Source organism: Chrysoperla carnea, chromosome 2 (assembly GCF_905475395.1).
Source record: "Chrysoperla carnea chromosome 2, inChrCarn1.1, whole genome shotgun sequence".
NCBI classification, from domain to species: Eukaryota; Metazoa; Arthropoda; class Insecta; order Neuroptera; family Chrysopidae; genus Chrysoperla; species Chrysoperla carnea.
Window position 1 is genome coordinate 14097293 of NC_058338.1, and position 19802 is coordinate 14117094.

Here is a 19802-nt window from a genome sequence, read left to right on the forward strand (position 1 = left end):
TACTCATATTCGAGACTATTTTATATTAAAAGGCGTTCGTTTTATAAAACTCAAAATATGATACGAAATTTGTTTAAGTTTTTTCTTGAAATACACATTATATACAAATTTTACTCATGACTTAATAACCGCAACAAGTCAAAGTAGATTGCGTTATCGTTAATAATTTGATTAACTCTTTCCTGAAGAATTAAAATTATTGAATAATGGCGTTGACATTTCAATTTGGACGAATTAATTTCTTATATATGTCGCATTTAACTAGCTTAATCAACCTTTCAATTAACATTCTATTCTTCTTACTAAAGGGCACTGTTCAACTAGCGTCCTCAATACTATTCAGTCATTCAATCAAACATCTATCTGTGACTAGTCTAGCCTAGTCATTTAAATTTAGTTGTAGTCTGTCACCTGGCGTTGAAATCCACACCCTGTCAACATAGCGACAGCAAGTCACAATATTGTTGATGTATCTCAAAGATTGATTACGTTTACGCAAAAGAAAAAAAATTATCAAGCCGCTAGTTGAACGGCGTCGTTTAGTAAAAAGGTTAGGCTGTTAACTGAACAGCTAATAAAGCTAATTGGCTACAACATACACATAATAGAGATTTGAAAAAGAACAAAAAAAATTCAATTAAAAAAACTAAACAAATATTTTTTTCTAGAATATAAATAAAAGATACATGTATTTATAAACACCGAAATTTAACAAAGGTAGGAACTCTGATCTAGAAGCCACTCATAAATCATTGAAATTCCTTTAAACAATAATTCTGGTTTATTCCGATAATTTTTATTCACGTTCAATTTTTTATATTAGGATGAGATACATTTTTAAACAAAATTTATTCTATATTCTCCCTTCTCCTGTTTGCGTACCGTATTTGATGAATAATCCAGCTTTATAGTCATATTAATAACGATGCAAATTAAAATAAAATAAAAAATTAAATGAATGAAAATTATCGGAATACTTATATTTTTTGAGCTGAATATCGTTTTTTTTTTTGACAATTCATATACTTTTAATAAATTTCTTTATTAATTAGATATTCAATTAATTTTTTATAATACACCAATCTTAAGGTTAATTGAAGACACCATTATTTTCAGGAAAAAATTCATTCGCTTTTCTTTTAAATGCGAAATTTCATCACTGGAATAACACAAATATTTCAAACACTGTGTATTTTCAATTTTAAAAGAACAAAAAAAAAAATTAATATTAACAATAATTTTTTAATTAAACTATTTTTAATTACACTAATGAAGTAGTAGTAACGTCTCTCCCTCTAAAAACAACAAAACAAATGATTTTCATTTGTTAAAATTAATCAGGTAAATGTGGAGCTTCTGTACTAAAATATGGTGCTGTATTACGATTTAATAACGTATGACAAACACCACAAACTTTTGATGGTCTCCGATTTGGACCACTTAATACCGTATGTGATAAACAATTTATACAAAATATTTGCCCACAATGACGACAATGTATCTGGAAAAAAACAAAACAAAATTAATAACGGAAGTTTACATTTTTTTAAATTAAATGTACGTTAGTACGAGCGCCAAGGCAATTTTAGACACAGGGTTGAAATTATTTGTACCTTATTTTCAACTTTGATGATGAATTTTCTTATAACTTCATGAAGTTTTTTTGTTTGGGAAAAAAAACATTGAGAGTAATTTAAAAAGAGCATTTTATAGGCTTAAAAGTTTTCAACCATTTTCTATATTTATAAATCCACATTATTACTTACTTTTTTACGTTGTCCTACAAAGGGATTACGGCATCCAGGACATTCTTCAATATCTTCTTCATATTGCCACCGAACTTGTGTATCAGATGCACGTATTTTTTCTAATTCAACTTGTAATGATTGTGATAATCGTACAAAATCCTTTTGCACTTGTTCACTATTATCTAGTTCTTGTTGTAATGCACTAACACGAGATTTTAATTCACTATTATGTTCTTCTAATATTTTCTGGATACAAACGAAAAATAATTAAATAAAAATATGGGAATATTAAAATTAATTAGTAAAAAATTCTACTGAAAGCTCAGATTTACTGTCAAAACTACTTACTTTAATTCTTAAAGCTTCTACTAAATTTCTTTGTAATTCAAGTGTTGACGCCGAATCTTTAGTGATTCGATGTAATTCTTGTCTATGGAATTAAGAAAATGCAAAGTTAATGATAAAAAAATAATTAAAAATATAGCGACTTAATAATAACTAGAGCTCGATAGTAAAAATTGGCGCAAGTAAGCTGTTCTAGATGATTGAAATATCAAACCATGTTTTAATTCCAATTCAATAATCTGAAAAGCCTGGTTAAATTAGTTGTTGATATTTACTCTATCAATACTAAACTGTGAGCTGAAATTGTAGAAAATCTGTAGAAAAATGTTTCGAACAAAGTTTATCTTTTGAAATTTAAATAATTTTTGGGCGTCACATAGCTTTATAGTCATCATTCTGCTTTCCTAGTTCACGAACTTGAAGTCAATTTAGGAGTGGACCATGCTGTCAAAATTTAATTTCCCCATCTCTTTTCGTTTGAGTTGTATTGTTAGGCCAGACAGGCAGACTGACAGAAGTGAGTTGATTAAGTGTTTTACGAGCATATTTCTTGACGTTATAAACTGAATTTAATATATCTCTAAACATATGTGAGAGGCCGTTATTGTTCTATGTAAAGTTCTCAATATAGTAAATTTAGATTACAAGCTTTGCTAGAAAATTCTAGTTTAGAAAAAATTAATTGCATTTAGCTCTACAGGTACTATATAAATTTTCTATTCTATTGACGAAGTGTAATATCGAATAACGTGTTATCGGTCTATATTTAACAAAGTCTATGATTATATTAAGTTTAAAATGAACGAATAAAACATGACTGGTAAACTTTGGAAAATGTTTTACGAAAGTTTGAATTGAGAATGAATATATAATATATATTATTGAATACAAACTTTAAAGAATCATTTTCAGCAACCAATGTATTTTCCAATTCTTGTCGTGTTTGCTGCTCTATAATCATTTGATCACGCATTAATTGTATCTCACATCGTAATGATTCCTGTTGTTCTAATGCCACCTCTTTCGCAACACTTGCTGTTATTAAATCTTCATGGGATTTTAATAACACTAACTGAAGTTCATCAACATCACTTGGAAGATTAATCATTTCGCTTTGCAACTGTTGCGAATGAATACTATGCTTACCAATCAAATTATCATTCTCTTGTTGAACTCTGTGAATAAACAAATGTAAAATAATTTTATTTAGGAAGAAAAATCTAAGAAAACGATCATTTGTGAATATGGTTTTTAGAATCTACACTACAATACCACACTTTGATAAGTGAGATTCGCCCAGCAAAGTGGGTAGGTTGAAAGAATTAGGTTATTAAAGTTGAACGAAATTGCACTTACTTATTTAAATGTTCACGCACTTGTTCTCGTTCTTTCGTTAATCTTGTTAATTGTTCTGTGATCTCCATTTGTGTTTGTTCAAATGTCTGTCGTAATTCTTGAAGATCTTGTTCAGCGCATAATGTTTTTTTATTTAATTCAGCAACCTTCGAAAAAAATTAAAATTCAAGTAATTGATACCAAGAAATAATATTACGTATACCTTTTCTTTATGTTCTTCTTTTTTCTCGTTCCATTTTTCTTCCATATCTTTACGAAAACTAATTTCTTTTGTTAAATCCTCTTTTTGTCGTTCTAATATTTTCTCAGCAGCTACCAATTTTTTTCTAAGTTCATTCACATTTTGTTGTTCTTGTACAAGCTGAGTTTCATAATTGTTACACATATCACAGGTGGGTATAGGAGATGATGACTTTTTATCATCATCTTCATAATTTTGACTAGACGTTGATGTATTTAGTTGTGTTGTTAGAGTACCTGGTGGATATTTAATAATATTGAAGAAAATTAGAAATATTGTATGGAATCCAACAGTAAGTTGGAATTATTTTGGAAGATTTTCATATTAAAGAGAAGATTTTGAAATTTATAAAATATCTTGGGAGATTAAGCAAAAATTAAAATCGGTTCATCCATTTAACAGCTACGATGTCACAGATAGACACAAGTTTATAATATAAAATCACCCTTTTGCGTCGGGGAGTTTAAAAATAGTCGTACACGAATTATAAAAATTTTTTTACAAAATATTTTACTAAAAAATGAAATTCATATAAATTAGGGGTCATTCATAAATTATGTAACGTTATTTTCTATAATTTTTAATAAAATCAAACTTACTATTAACAGAAGGAGATGTTGCCTCCGCATTAGAAATATCTACTAATTTATTAGATGTTGATTTAGCATCCTTAATTGGTGATGTTTCTGTACTACTGCCCGTACGCCCTATACTCTTGTTATCAGCATTGTGGCCACATAAACGACACTGTTGTAATTGTTCATCCGTTGAGCGTAATTTATCTTTAAGTGCATGAATCTCCTCTTCTAACGGCACAACCAATGATCTTAAGACTTCTGCATCTTCTTGAGCCTTTAAAAAAAAAGTTTTTAGAGATAAAATAAGAGTTAATGTTTATCTATTATAATTTTATAGCTATCACTGTTGATAAATGCAATAAGTTTTAAAAGCTCGAAAAATATAATGCCGATCAAAAAAATTAATATATTTTGATAGAAGTTCGAAAGAAGAAAGAATATTATTATATTATATTTTCAAAATTCAGTACATATAGAATATCTAAACAATTGTATATCTTATTTTTTATATTTCTTATCTATTAAAATTTTCTTTTATTTCTTCGTCGTTTTTCAGCAATTGTAATTCTATTTTTTTTTCAATTCTCAAGATATTTGGAATTTTATCGAGAAAAATTTATAATGAAAATTTCAAGGGCAGATATATTTACAATAAAAAAAGATAGGAATATGTAGGTGTTTACTACTTAGTATTATAAGAAATAATTTATAATAAATAGAAAAGGTTAAATACATGGTTTTCCCAATACCGTTCATGAAAGTAAATAAATATCATTTTTATAAAGAATTTTTATAATTTTGGTACGCTTCCAAACTTCATATAAAATTTTAGGATAGCATTTCTCATGCTTTTAACCTTGACTGGAGTGGTATGCCTTCGATACAGACATACTACCATAAGTTATGTATATAATTAGAGTCGGATGTCTACCACCAAAAAAATTCAGACACGTAAACTTACCCGTCTCATACTTTCTTCTAAATTTTCTTGATTTGAATGTGCATCAGCTCCTAATTTTCGTGCCAGAGTTTTTGTAACCGCACTTAACATGATACTTGGCGCTAAACTCGTTGATTCCTGAAGAATAATTACAAACAAAAATGTTATAATTTATTTTATCAACGTGTAAACAATATCTGACCATAATGAAATTAAAATTTTGTTAAAAAAAAAACTAGTTTTTAAATAATTTTTAAATGTTCACTCGTTAAATGGATAAATAAAAATGATTTTATCGCCGTCAGCATGTTTTGTGTTATCAATGAGAATGTTAATTTGAATATAATTATGGCAGGCGGCAATATCGACCCTCGGTGATAACGCATTGTTGATTAAATTATCAACAAATATTACTGGTTACGTATACTGGGAATAGAAAATTGACCGGTAATAAAAGTTAACCATTTATATTTTATACTACTGACCTTGGAAATAATTTTTTTTAATTCGTTCGTGTAAACAAGGAAGTACTTTCTGTTTCGAAAATTCAGTAATAACATACAGGGTTAGCCAGATAATTCAAGCTTCGAAATAAATTCAAAATGTTTTTTATTAAAAACGGGTACCTCGTGATTAATTGTGCCTTCTCTTAAAAAACGAACGTTTTGGTGATTTATTGTTAAATGTTCCATTTACCAATAGATGGAGCTACAGATTCGATTTTCAATGAATTTCCTCTTTTATAAGGAAATGGAGCTGTGTTAAAAACCACAAAAATACTGATAAAAAATTGAAAATACTACAAAATACTGAAATGCCCATTTGGGTGGAATTTACCCAGTGTGATTAAATAGAGTGAAATTTGTATAAACCAAAATATTCATATTTACAAAGAGTGGTCGAAGTAAATTAGTAAAAATTCATAATTTTTAAGCTTGTACGTGGTTTTTGTGCAAAGCTGTCAAAGTAAGGCTAAATAAGGCCAATACTTTTTATTTAAAAAATATGGGAATATACAATTTTTTCGTTCAATTATAGAAATAAGGAGATCGTGGGGCTTTTAAACTAAAAATAGTTTAAAATTCATACCGAAGACGTATGGTGTGGTGAATTCTGCTGCATCAACGATCGTAATTCACTATTTTCAGTTTGCAATTGTTGTGTGAATAACTTCAATTTTTTCAATTCCGTGTCATACATTGAACGTGAACATGTTGATTCCTCCATAGTTTCTAAAAAAATAATGTTCGATTTTTATCTACAGATTGTCTAATAAAAAAAATTTTAATGATAATATTAAATGAAAAATACCTTGAAATAATTGTTGTAATGTTGCAATTTCCTCTTGTGCCTTACGTTTTTCCACTTCCAAATCTGATTCTAAACGTAAATCGGCCACACATAATTGACTACGAGTCTCATTCAATTCCGTTTGAATTTTTTTCACTTCTTCGCGTAATGCTAACTTCTCTGCGGCATTTTGTTTTAATTCAGCTAGTACAGAAAATCACAGGTAAATATTTTTAGAAATATGATACTCAAATCAAAATCCATGTACTATTTTGCGCTTAATTAATGAGCAGGAAGATTTCCTGGGATAATTTTCGGTGTACGCATATGATCAACCAGTATGGATTCAAAAAAATCAATACATCAACAAAACTTTAAATAATTTGTTACAGCAAAATTAAGGTAAGTACAGCGTTCAATATTAGTGTTGTTATTATAGTAGGGATGGCGCAGCAATGGCACGCTACACAATATTTTTGGCACGCCACCGATCACAAAATTTACTATAAAGTATTATAATAAAAACACGCGCCTGTTATTGTAGTTTCATCGTGGACTACAATAGGGAATATTCATGAAATTTAAATTTGGTTCAAATATTTTTCTTCCGTAATTTTAATGACTGGACATTTCAACTAAACCATTATTTTAGTAATTAATATCTTTTTATTTACTTAAAATTAGTTAATAAAAGTACAAATTCAGTGAGGGCATTTAAAAATTTCTAGAACGGAAATTCAAATTTTTATACGGGCGTGACATCGAAGTACGGGCTTGTCAAATTTGTTGACATACTGTATGATATTAATTACTTACATTTTATATCGTATTTCATTAAATTATACTATTATACGGCTTTTTATTAGAAAACTTAATACTAATGAGTGTAAATTCTGTGTTGTAAATTCATTTTTTAAAGTGTAAATTATACATCGAACTGTCACCAATTGACAGATCACGTACTTATACGTCATCAACAGAGAGCGCCAAAAAAATGCGTTTAAATATCTCAAAATTAGAATGTATTTTAAATATATTTATACTTAAATACAGCATTTTTAAGCAGTATTTATATTTTTTACTTTGTTATAACGGTGTAAGCAATGAATTAAAAATATAAAAAAAATACATAAATATTCCCTATTGGTATTTTGAAACAAATCAAAAATCCGTTATTCAAAAAAGCGAGCCAGAACTACATTAATTAATTGTAAGTGCAATGAAGGACAGAAATAAGCAGTCGACGTCCATGATTAAATATGTATTCCCAATCAAAGCAGTATCCGATTTGTAAGAAGATGACCTACAGTTTTTAAAAACAGATTATGAGTTGTTACTGTTTAAGTTTTCAACATATATAATTACGACATTGCAGTAAAATCCTCAAAAACCGTTTAATCGATCAAACATATGTATATTAAGAACAGAGTTTGGAGTTCAATCAATGATAGGTTGGGACATTGCAACAACTTAAACTAACCTTCTTTTTGTAGAAAAAGTTCTTTCATTTTAGCTCGTTGAACATTAAATTCCTCGCTAATAGTTTTCTTTTCATTTTCTAATTGATGAATTTGTTCCGTTAGCATATTTATCTTTTGGGTATAATCTATATAAAAGAAAAAAGCAAAATTTCAATAAATTAATGTAACATATTTCATATTTAATATATAAACGGCGTAAAAAGTTTTTTTTTTTTTTTTAAATATTTATATTATGGTATACTAACCCACTTCGTTTTCTTGAATATTATTTTCCATTGTAGTCACTACCACTTGTCACTTATTTATATAAAATCACTTTGAATAAATTAATTGAAATGATATTTGTAATTAAAATTATTAATTGTATTCATAATTAGTGGTTAGATGTTTTATAGAAATGCAACTTAATTTTTTTTATATATTTTTTTCTCAGAACAGTATGTATCATCTGTCAAATTGAATAACTTCTTTGGCTTCAGATTGTCATTGTAGTGATATCTATTTTTTATTAATAGAACTACAAACTTTGAATGAAAAGATACTAATGCAAAAATTTTTAATTTAAAATAAAAAGATAACTTTTTTCAATTATTTTTCTAAAATTTTATTATTATTGGGACGCTTAAGAATGTTTAAAAAAAATATTTATGCATCGGTTAAAATACTTCAGTAAAAATGTTTTCCATAAATAAATAGGTAAGAAAACGTGTTTTTATTATTAATTTGATTATCTTTATTAATTGCGGCAAGGACAAATTAATAACGAGTCTGTAATACAGAGCTGTAACCGATGGGACATTCACATCTATAATAGATTTCAGATTTTAATCATCTCTAGTAAAGATTCTCTACTTGGATGTTTGTTTGTTTGTTACGCTTTCACGCTAAAACTATCGAACGAATTTGCATGAAACTGTACAACAATATAACTCATATATCAGAATAACACATGAGCTATAACTTATAAAGATACACTTAAAAAAAATTAAATTTAATCTGACATTTTACTACTCCATCTATAATCATCACTTTGAACCATAAATTAAAGAATTCTGCAAAAATTTAAAACAGTAAATGTCAAATAATTCACGGCCATCTTTTCTGATATACTGTGTATATATTTTAACTGTGTAAAACAATCCCTGCGAGTGTTATGGAATGAGGATAAGTGAGTCTATGGATTGTTTCTGGGGAGGGGGGTAGATATACAAAATTGGACCAATAGAGTTTCTGGCAACTATAAGCTTTTCTGGACAAGAAGCAACTGACAAAATGCGGTCCTCAGATTTTTCAAACTGAACTTTATTTAGCGCCTATTCTAACATTACAAGATAGCCATTTTCGTGTTATCAAAAGGTAACAACTCAAATATTCTGATATACCACTTTCTACATTTATTTATTTATTTTCTAAGGCTAAAATACCTACTCCCTTATTGTGCGAAGTTAAGCCTACGCACATGGTTTTCTGAATAATAAAAAAATTTTATCAATGTAAATATAAATAAATTATATTTGCATAACAGCATGCTGAGAATAATCGTAGCCTGTTACAAAACGAAGTAAAACAAAAATTTATAATAATATTTATATTAATTTTGATTTTAAACTAAACAAAAACTTTATTGCACTTCTAGAATCTTATAAAATTGCTTAGATTTGAAGGGTTGGAATAGACTTCAGTCGTGCGGGTACTCCATATTTTCATTTCAATTTCACTTTTTACCCTGCCTTTTTGGTGAATTTTGTTTGTGTGTTTAAGGAAAAATGCGCAGTGGTTCTTTTGATGAAATTTGGTGTGTGTCTATGAGTGGGTCCCTATAAATGGTTTAGATTCACAATTGGACATGATTGGTGGCGCTATGATTGAGTTTTAAGCCTTAACCCTCCCGAGCCACGGCCCTTCAAAGGTTGTGCCTACATGAAGGGCTCGGTACAATAAATTTTTTACTCTTTACGATGATTTTTTAATGTTGAAAGTAATGAAGTAACATATACACGAAAATCATTCTTTAATTTCAATGAGTTTTCACTCAAATTCACCTTAATTTGAGATAGTTTTGCAAATGTTGGAGCTGCAACAAAGAAAAAAATTAGTTAAAATTTTAATCTTGTCAATTTGCATTTAAGCGTACATAATTTAACAATATCCATTTCAATATCACTTTCATTATTTGGTAAAATATGATTAATTACAAAACATTGTCGTGCACTCAATTTTGGTTGGGTTACAAAATAATTGTAAAAAATTTCCAATTTACGATTTGTTTCTGTGGAATTTCTGGAGTACACAAAAATTACACCATGTGTTTCATGACGTAGCGCAGGCCATGTTAATTTATATCTGTAAATATAAACGTAAATTGAATTTCAGATTCAGTCAGAATTTGATTGAAAATATTTTTTTTTTCGCCTTTGATCTCATCTGTATAATAAATATTTTATATTGTCATGTGCATCGTTCTTTGGAACGTGGAAAGCCGGGGTGGGGACCTCCTTTTTTCTTTATGAACCTGAACCCTTCTAGGGGCTTCGAGGGGTTTTTTTCTATGAATCGAGCTAGTTCACAATTATTCATGTAGATTATATAAATTGTGTATTTGTGAGAGGCATATGTGTTTACGATTCAGGCAAATAAAAGTCGAAATACTTTGGAGTTGTTTTTGAATTCAAAAACTTATACTAACTGATCGTCACCGCTGGTGTCCCATAATTCAATTTCAGCCGTAATATGTTCATTATTTACATTCAAATCTGGATAATCAAATTCAACAATTCGTAGTGCTTTGGTGGGACCTAATTTAAATGAACCATCTGCTTTCCATTTTGGACCATTGTCTGATAATGTATTTGCAATGGAAGTTTTACCCGTCTATATATGATTCGAAAAATAAAATAAGATATTTTTGAAAAATACATATTTTTAATAATTTATTCTTACCCCACACGGTCCAATTAATAAAATTTTTAGCTTTTGTTTTTTCATTACTATTTTGTTTTGGTTTTTTGTTTGGATGGTTGCTACGGAAACATATCTTTACATATATACAGGTATAATACATGAAGTAGCACTTCGCTATCTGTATTTTTCTATAGGCAATATTATTACAGTTTTGTCATGCATATAGAGTAGAGTTTAATAGTTTCACTTAGCAAATAATCGTATCAGTTATGAGTTTAGTCAAAGAGTTTATATCTATAGGGGAACTTCAATGACTTCAACAATGCGTAGCAGAAATTTTGGGTTAATTACTCTTATACCACCCGTCTCGTCCATTGTTTTATTTTTATTTAATACCGGTTTTCCACTAAACGGAAAAACAAACAAACAAAAACAATACAGAAACTCGTGTCACTACTCCAAATTACATTTTGAGCTGTTTAAGAACAGCAGGAGTGTTTTGGCGTCAACGAACTTGAAGTCAGAGAGGTGTCGTCAAAGTGAGGCCAGCTCAAATAAGCACATCTCCTCAGGACAAGAGCTTGACAATAATGAAGGATTCACCTTTTTTCCTTACGTGTATATCATGGAAATAATTTAATTTTTGTATGAATTTTTTATATGGTATTATTAAAATATTACTATTTCTGATGTAACGTGAGAAGAATGGTCAAAAATGAAATATAAGTTTGAATGTAATTCACCAAGATGACATAAGCAACTTTCCTGCTTCGTATAAAAGCTTAATCGAGATAAATTGAAATTAACTAGTTGCAGGTCACCAACCGTGTTGAAGAGGCCACAAACTACATGAATAAATACAGTAAGAGTGCTTCGGGCTAAGTAAGAATGCTCATACGAGTTTAAAGTGTATAGGAAAAATCACTAACACATTTTTAAGTTGTTTGAGTGCACATAGTGTAGAGATTAATAAGTTTAGAATTAGTGGAAAAACCAAAACATTGAACTCAATAATATTATAGACTGGGGGCTAGAAGAAGTTGAGTATGAAAATATGAGGAAACGTATAGCTTTGCTTGTATTCTGGTATTTTCTTCGAATTCCTTAAAGATGGTAAAAACGTAAGAGCGGCGTTAAATTACAAAATAAGCGTGTTTATAAGTGCAACAGCTCTTTATGTTATTATCCTTTGTCTCGAATTTTTTGATTATTAAATATAAAAAAGAAGTCTATGCGTTTAATACCAATTGCAAGTGAACAAATGAACTTAGCGAATTCAATTGAAAACTTTTTAGAGAATTTATTCAGAAACAATAACTTTAGTAGGTATTTATGGACCAAAATGTATCTGAGAGAACAGGTAAAATATTAAAACAAGTTTTAGTGTACGAAGTTACGGACAATAAAATATCATTGGTCGATTTTGTGCTATATACAGATTTTAAGGACGCTGACCTGACCTTCCATAAAGAAAAGTTCAATCATTGCTATCGGTTCTCATATTTTACATACCAAACTCTTTCTAGCGCCTGCTTTATTTAGCAAATAATTCAATATCATATTCATAGATAAATAAATAGTATTTATAGATCATATCATTTCCTTTCAAAGTAAAATAAAAGTTTTTTAAATTTAATATTTTCCTTATAGCAAAATGTTTATTGGGTGTCTTTTTAGTATAGACCTAATGAAAATAAATAGCATTGACAAAAAAATTAATTGGAGCGCTTCTTCACAACTCATCACTACCTTTTACTTAGGCACCCTTTTTCGATATTATGGTCTTGAAGGCTATCCAACCACCTGTATAAATTTGACATTTTCTATTGGGATGTCTTTAATTGGTGTGAGTTTTTGATTCAAAAAAATTCTAAAAAGACGCATGCAACTTGCAATGCACCTTGTCTCAAATCTTATTGGAACTTCTGGAAAAAATCAATTTTTCAATTAATCCTTATACCTATGAACTTACATCCATGTCACACTCAATAGCTTAAATGGGATAAAAGCCTTCAATAAAAAAGTATATAAACAGTAATGAATCGTTGAAGAAGAATTTAGTTTTGCGAGTGAAGAGCCTACAATGACAACACAATGATGTTAAAGGCAAGTAAATGCTAATAAACCTTGCAAAGTATACTCAACGCCAAAAAAATTTATCGCAATAAGAAAAATTAAGATTCGTCGTATAAATTATAAATTATTAGTTATTTTAATAAAGAGTGGTCAAAGTGAGTTATTCAGAATTTTTAAGGTTGTAATATTATTGTATTTTGAACAAAGTAGTTATTAGAATATCACTCTTTAAGTAGAAACACGATTTACATTTTTTTATTTCAAAATAATACGCGAATAAGTATTTTCAACTATATCAGAATATTATTGAAATTACATATTATAATATTTTAAAATTATGTATAAATCTACGTCAGTTGATCAACAGAAATGTAAGTTTTTAAAGTTTTTAACTATAATTTCCCCTGAGATTAGTTTTTATACCGATTAATAACATATAAAAATTCAAATATATCGTTATCATCAATAAATCATTATCATCAAGAATATACAAGATGCTGTTGGTTGGTTCATATTTTTTGGCTTTGAGTGTACTTCCATATTTTTTGTTTGAAATCGTTTATCAAACAGGTTTCAGGTAATAAAAATCAAGTGATATCCCAATGTCGTTAAACCTCAACCAAAACAAAAATTTAATATTTATGTATATTTTTTTTAGATTTTATTATTGTTAATTGTTGTGACAACAATCGAATGTTATCGTGGACACCATCTTCCAACTGGTTATAAGCATCATAATCAGTTAAATTCTGGACCAAAAATTGTTCGATTACCGTTGGGAAAAATTTTAGGTTCAACAGATTTTAAAACACGACTTGGTAAACAAATTTATGCATTTCGTGGAATCCGATTTGCAGAGCCGCCAACTGGTAGTCGTAGATTTCAGGTGGAGTATTTTTTAATAAATCCAAAAAATCTAGAGTACGATTCCAGAGGACCTATACATTTTGGTATAAGAAAGCTTTAATTTATGTAAAAAAATATTTTTAAAGGCACCTGAACCTGTGAAATCATGGGAAGAAGAATTCATTCTAGATGCCACAGAAGAAGGGCCAGCTTGCCCTCAACCCGTACATATAACACGAGAAGAATTTGGATGGAGTACATCCGAGGATTGTTTACGCCTGAATGTTTACACTACAATGGTAATTTTGAGATGTCTGTTTCTCTAGTTAATGATGAATTTCAAAAAGTATATTGATTAATAAAATTATTTTTCAGTTACCAAATGGCGAATCAAAAAATAACACATTACGCCCGGTTGTAATTTATTTCCATGCTGGAGAATTTTATGGCAGTTCAGGAATTTCAAGTTATCATGGCCCACAATATTTATTAGATAAAGATATCGTTTTAGTCACTGTAAATTATCGTCTTGGAACATTGGGTATATTAAAATTTCCAAATTTTCTTACTTGAGAATTACTTTAAATAATAAATTATTTTCATAAGGTTTCATCAATACTGGTGATGAAAACGCACCTGGAAATTTAGGCTTGAAAGATCAAGTTATTGCTATGAGGTGGGTACAGCAAAATATTTTAAGTTTTGGAGGTAATCCAGAAGAAGTAACTATTATGGGCTATAGTTCTGGCTCATGTAGTGTGGCGTTGCATTTAGTATCTCCAATGTCTAAAGGTAAATCCAAATTTCGATGACGACCATAAAATGTTTAACCGTCTAATTGATTATTTTTTAAGGTTTATTTCATCGAGCGATTGCTATGAGTGGCTCACCAACATCAGCCATTAAATATACAAATCAATTAGATTTAGCTAAGAAACAAGCGGAAATTTTAAATTGCCCAAGTAATACAAGCCAAGAAATTATAGATTGTTTAAGAACAAAAGATGCTGAAGATATTTCAAAAACTTTCTTTAGTTTTCGAGAGGTAGGTTCAGATCCATTGTTGATCTGGAGACCAGTTATTGAGCCAGATCATCCTGGTGAAAAATTCTTAACTGAAGATCCAGCTAAATTATTTCATAATGGTAATTTTACGAAAGTACCTTTTATGATTGGTGTTAGTGAAAATGAATTTGCGGGAAATGCATATAGTAAGTAGTCATAAAAACTGAGAATCTGTTTTTAATTTGCTTAAGTTTTTGTTTTTAATAGATGTTGTAGCTGATGAAAATTTACGAAATGTTTGGAATAGTAATTTCGCATACGTAGCTCCAATTGCATTTGGTTACGAACGAAACACATCAAAATCTTTGAACATTAGTAATAAATTAAGAGATTTTTACATAGGTGAAAAAGAAATCAATTTGGATTCCGTTGAAGGTCTTGGTAAACTTTATGCTGATAGTGTTGGATGGAGTATTAGTAGATTGGCTTATATGGTGGCTCAATCGAATGATTATCCAGTTTATTATTACAAATTTGCATACTCGGGACGCTTCAGTCATTTTTATTCGCCTTTCACAAACAAAACTATTGGTAACAATAAGACTTTCCAAAAATTTTCTTTTATTAATAAATTTTCACTTTTAGGTGCATCCCATCTTGATGAATTAATTTACTTGTTCTACATAAGAGCACATTATTTGTCATTTCCACTCTTTAAACCAAGTGATCCTGAAACGAAAATGGTTGAGAAAATGACAACTTTGTGGTCAAATTTTATTAAAACAGGGTTTGTATCGATAATCCAGAACTACCAAAGTCATGGGTTAATAACTTAATGTTTATATTTTTAGAAATCCAACACCTGAGGTACAAGAAGTTACAAATAATGTTACTTGGATACCTTTTACTACGAAAGAAGAAAATTACTTGAATATTGATTCTAATTTAACAATGGAAAAAAATTTATTTGCAGATCGATATTCGGTTTGGGAACATTCGTTTCCATTTGTAGTAAAAAAAATACATAAAGTCACAATTGTAAAAACAGTTTACATTGTACGCGTACACACACCCTTGGGAAAAATTCTAGGTTCAACAAATTTTGAAACACGCCTTGGTAAAAAAATTTATGCATTTCGTGGTATAAGATACGCTGAATCGCCGACTGGCAGTCGCAGATTTCAGGTAAGTTTTGGTATGACCTAAACAATGCACAAGAAAAAATTCATTTTTTTTACAGCCACCTGAACCCGTGAAACCGTGGGGTGAAGAAACTTTAAATGCAACTGAAGATGGACCTGCATGCCCTCAACCAATACGTATAAACCCAGAGGAATTTGGATGGAGCACATCCGAAGATTGTTTACGTTTAAATGTTTACACAACGGTGAGTTAACGAAAAAGTAAGATTTGATTAAATATAATTGAAAATCCAAAATTTCTTAGCTACTAAATCGCGGAAATGAAAAGAAACTACACCCTGTAGTAATATTTTTCCATGCTGGAGGATTTTATGGTGTTTCAGGAATTTCAAATTATCATGGCCCTCAGTATTTATTGGATAAAGATGTGGTTTTAGTCACTGTAAATTATCGTCTAGGAACATTGGGTAAATTGAAAAAGAAAAACATTTTATATCCTCTGTAGCTTCACGTTTATTTATATCTGTAGGTTTTATCAGTACTGGAGATGAAAATGCTCCCGGAAATTTAGGTTTGAAGGACCAAGTTCAAGCTATGAGATGGGTTCAACAAAACATTAAAAGTTTTGGTGGGAATCCAGATGAAGTAACTATCATGGGCTACAGTGCTGGATCCTACAGTGTGGCCCTACATTTACTATCTCCAATGTCTAAGGGTATAATTTAATTTAATTATTACGTTTCCGATCATTCAACGATCATTTTTCCAGGATTGTTCCATCGTGGTATCGCCATGAGTGGTTCACCAACTGCTACCTTCCCATTTACGGACCAATTAGATGTAGCCAGAAAACAAGCACAACTTTTAAATTGTCCCAGTAATACCAGTAAAGAAATTATTGATTGTTTAAGAACGAAAGATGCTGAAGAAATTTCTACCACATTCTTTGACTTTCAAGAAGTAGGTTCAGATCCAACACTAATCTGGCGACCAGTTATTGAACCAGATCATCCTGGTGAAAAATTCTTAACGGATGATCCAAACAAATTGTTTTACGAAGGAAAATTTACAAAAGTACCTTTTATGATTGGTGTTAATGAAATGGAATTTGCAGGAGGTGCTTATGGTAAGAAATCATAAAAGACCACGCACAAATTAGATGCAATCTGCATTTCGGTTAAACTTTTTCAAATTTTGGGAAATGATAGTTTAAGTCATTATAAATAAAAGTTCCCATGGTTATAAGTCATGAAAATGACAGGATTTCAAGTTATCGCTAAATTAAAGTTGGAAAATGTATTCATTTGTATAAAAAATTATATGTAGCTGAAAATATTGATCTTAACGCTGGAATTCATATTATTAATCCACTGAACATTTATCACTAGTTCTTCTTCGAATTTCGTAACATTTCATTTCAAAAAAACAATAATTAAAAAACAACACTCTTGCATTAAAAAACACACGTATGCATGTAGTTATACATATCTGTAAATGTATTTGCCTATACACACATAGGCATATATTATACAAATGAGTACATTTTCCAATTTTAATTTAGCTATAACATAGAATCCTGTCATTTTCATAACTAGTGACCATGGGAACTTTTCTTTAGAATGACTTAAACTTTCATTTGCCAAAATTTGAAAAAGTTTGACCGAAATTCAGATTACTTAGATTGGAAAATTTTGCATATCTAATTTAAAATTATTCTCTACCTTAGATGTTGTAGCTAATGAAACTTTACGAGAAATTTGGAACAATAATTTTGAATATGTAGCTCCAATTGCTTTTGGTTATGAACGAAATACATCAAAATCATTGGTCATTAGTAAATCATTGAGAAATTTTTACCTAGGTAGTCGAGAAATAGATTTTGAATCCATTGATGATTTTAGTAAACTTTATGCTGATGGTATTGGATGGAGTGTAAATCGATTGGCTTGTTTACTTGCAAAATCAAATGATTTTCCAGTTTATTTCTATAAATTTGCATATAAGGGTCGATTCAGTCATTTTTATTCACCATTTACAAATGAAACTATTGGTAAAAAATGAATAATATTTTGTAAAATTTACTGGTATTTTTAAAAATATTTCCTCTTCTAGGTGCGTCTCATCATGATGAATTAATGTACTTGTTCTACATAAGTGTACATTATTTATCTTTCCCATTTTTCGAACCTACTGATCCAGAAATTGAAATGGTAGAGAAAATGACAACTTTGTGGTCAAATTTTATTAAATCGGGGTAAATATTAATATTAAGTCATATTGCAATTCGATAAATTATTATAATTTTATGTTTAATTACAGTAATCCAACACCCGAGAAGGAAGAAGTTACAAATAATGTAATTTGGAGACCGTTTACTTTGAATGAAGAGACTTATATGAATATTGATTCAAATTTAACAATGGAAAAAGATTTATTTGATGATCGATATGCGCTTTGGGAAAATTTGTTTCCATTTACTATACGACAAGTTCTAGTAACCCAAGTGAATAGACATAAAGTTGTGCACAATTTTGAATAGAATTTATTTTATATTTCTAGTGCCTATGTAATAAAAATTTTAAAATAAAAATAATATTATTGTTTATTCTCTACCCATCCAGAATTTTTTTTGAACCACTAAAAGTAAATAAGATGTGTTAGTCGAAAAGACGGTATAAGGTCGACTTCAACCATCTGATAACTAGATGAGAAATATTTTTATACTCTGTATATATGAAATATAAATCAAAGTATACTAAATTTAGTCCCGAGTTTGTAAGGCTTAAAAATATTGATGGTACGAACAAAATTTTGGTATTGGTGTTCATTAAATCACCTAATTAGTCCAATTCCGATTGTCTGTCCGCCTGCCCGTCTGTCTGAATGACATGGACATAATAACTCAAAAACGAAAAAAAATTTCTAGCTGAAATTTTTATAACGTCCTATACGGACGTAAAAAGTGAGTTGGAGTTTGTAAATGAGTAACATAGATCAATTGCGTCTTGGGTCTGTAGGATCTATTTTTATACCGTTAGAAATAGAACAATAGTTTAAATGAAAAAAATGTTCCTTATACAACAATAAACAACTTTTGTTAGTAACATTTTTTGTAAACTTCAGTGTTTACCCGAGAGGGTGTAAATTAGGACAAAATTTTGGTGTCCATTCCCTCAAAAGCTATAAAAGAAAGGGAGCTGAAGGACCACACACAGGCATAAAATAGTAAGAAAGATAAAGCAGGTATTTTCTGCAACAGCTTTTGTAATAAATTTATTTTTGAAAGTCGACAAGTCTTTAAAATTCTAGCTGTGAATATCTTCTCTTCAAAAGTAAAATAGTTATTTGTTTGACATTGAAAAGTTTTAATTCTAAGAAGTCGTTACAAATTTATTAGCGAAATTTACATAAATGTAGTGGAGCTTCATTAAAATAAAATAAAATGACTTCGAATGTTTTCTTATCAATATGTAATTATATGTAGTACAATTTAAAGAACTTGCACTGGGTAATACCTTAATACAAATAATGGGAATTCCAATATATGTAAATAGATATACATTACTGCGGTCACTATATTCTGTCAATAAATAATAGCGATTAATATATTTTGTTTTTAATTTTTCCTTATAGACACTTTTATAGAGTGTACGAAAAGTTCAATAAAGAAGAAATTTTGGTCGGACTTTCATTATACTAGGGTTGATTTCGACCAAAAATATTTCAAAACTTTATTTAGGAGCGTTTTTTTTGCACTGAAATCAATGAATCCAGCCAAGCAAAAAATGTTCAACAAATATAATATTAAAAATAACAGAGATTTTGTAGATTTAAGGTCTCGAATGAAGTTCTA

General features: G+C 29.3%; 3 protein-coding genes across 4 annotated transcripts; 1 reads left to right on the forward strand and 2 right to left on the reverse strand.

Annotated features, from left to right (window-relative positions):
• Positions 1–395: 395 nt before the first annotated feature.
• On the forward strand, positions 396–18506 carry LOC123293681 (venom carboxylesterase-6-like). Of its 2 annotated transcripts, XM_044874569.1 has the most exons (17): positions 396–402; positions 11940–11945; positions 13729–13842; positions 13949–14101; positions 14178–14343; positions 14409–14594; positions 14657–15013; positions 15075–15398; positions 15453–15594; positions 15659–15992; positions 16048–16194; positions 16254–16416; positions 16479–16664; positions 16719–17075; positions 17676–17999; positions 18062–18203; positions 18269–18506. In XM_044874569.1, exons 4-17 carry the CDS (start codon positions 14099–14101, stop codon positions 18486–18488), a joined length of 3051 nt encoding a protein of 1016 aa, XP_044730504.1. In that variant the 5' UTR covers positions 396–402; positions 11940–11945; positions 13729–13842; positions 13949–14098; the 3' UTR covers positions 18489–18506. The 2 variants fall into 2 exon arrangements, with proteins under 2 accessions (XP_044730504.1, XP_044730502.1); XM_044874567.1 differs by lacking the exons at positions 396–402; positions 11940–11945 and adding an exon at positions 12954–12986 and having other exon boundaries at positions 13615–13842.
• On the reverse strand, positions 1255–8397 carry LOC123293682 (rab GTPase-binding effector protein 1). The gene is made up of 12 exons (XM_044874570.1): positions 8225–8397; positions 7979–8104; positions 6520–6702; positions 6298–6440; positions 5230–5346; positions 4290–4542; positions 3652–3926; positions 3450–3595; positions 2987–3268; positions 2097–2178; positions 1767–1994; positions 1255–1501 (listed from the first exon to the last, which is right to left on the reverse strand). The coding sequence occupies exons 1-12, from the start codon at positions 8253–8255 to the stop codon at positions 1334–1336; spliced, it is 2034 nt and encodes a 677-aa protein (XP_044730505.1). The 5' UTR covers positions 8256–8397; the 3' UTR covers positions 1255–1333.
• LOC123293684 (intraflagellar transport protein 22 homolog) lies at positions 9714–11003 on the reverse strand. Its single transcript, XM_044874572.1, has 4 exons — positions 10920–11003; positions 10666–10850; positions 10114–10322; positions 9714–10053 (listed from the first exon to the last, which is right to left on the reverse strand). Exons 1-4 carry the CDS (start codon positions 10962–10964, stop codon positions 9926–9928), a joined length of 567 nt encoding a protein of 188 aa, XP_044730507.1. The 5' UTR covers positions 10965–11003; the 3' UTR covers positions 9714–9925.
• Positions 18507–19802: the final 1296 nt, after the last annotated feature.

Bases quoted from the DNA above. Each gene is read 5' to 3' on its own strand.
- LOC123293682 (XM_044874570.1), bottom strand. From the start codon at position 8,255: ATGGAAAATAATATTCAAGAAAACGAAGTGG. The intron at 8,105-8,224 runs GTTAGTATACCA...TCTTTTATATAG, and splicing joins TATTCAAGAAAACGAAGTGG to ATTATACCCAAAAGATAAAT. The intron at 1,502-1,766 runs GTAAGTAATAAT...GTTTTTTTCCAG, and splicing joins TTGTAGGACAACGTAAAAAA to ATACATTGTCGTCATTGTGG.
- LOC123293681 (XM_044874567.1), top strand. The intron at 14,102-14,177 runs GTAATTTTGAGA...ATTATTTTTCAG, and splicing joins TGAATGTTTACACTACAATG to TTACCAAATGGCGAATCAAA. The intron at 15,993-16,047 runs GTAAGTTTTGGT...TTTTTTTTACAG, and splicing joins CTGGCAGTCGCAGATTTCAG to CCACCTGAACCCGTGAAACC.
- LOC123293684 (XM_044874572.1), bottom strand. From the start codon at position 10,964: ATGAAAAAACAAAAGCTAAAAATTTTATTAATTGGACCGTGTGGG. The intron at 10,851-10,919 runs GTAAGAATAAAT...AATCATATATAG, and splicing joins TATTAATTGGACCGTGTGGG to ACGGGTAAAACTTCCATTGC. The intron at 10,323-10,665 runs GTTAGTATAAGT...TTATATTTACAG, and splicing joins GACACCAGCGGTGACGATCA to ATATAAATTAACATGGCCTG.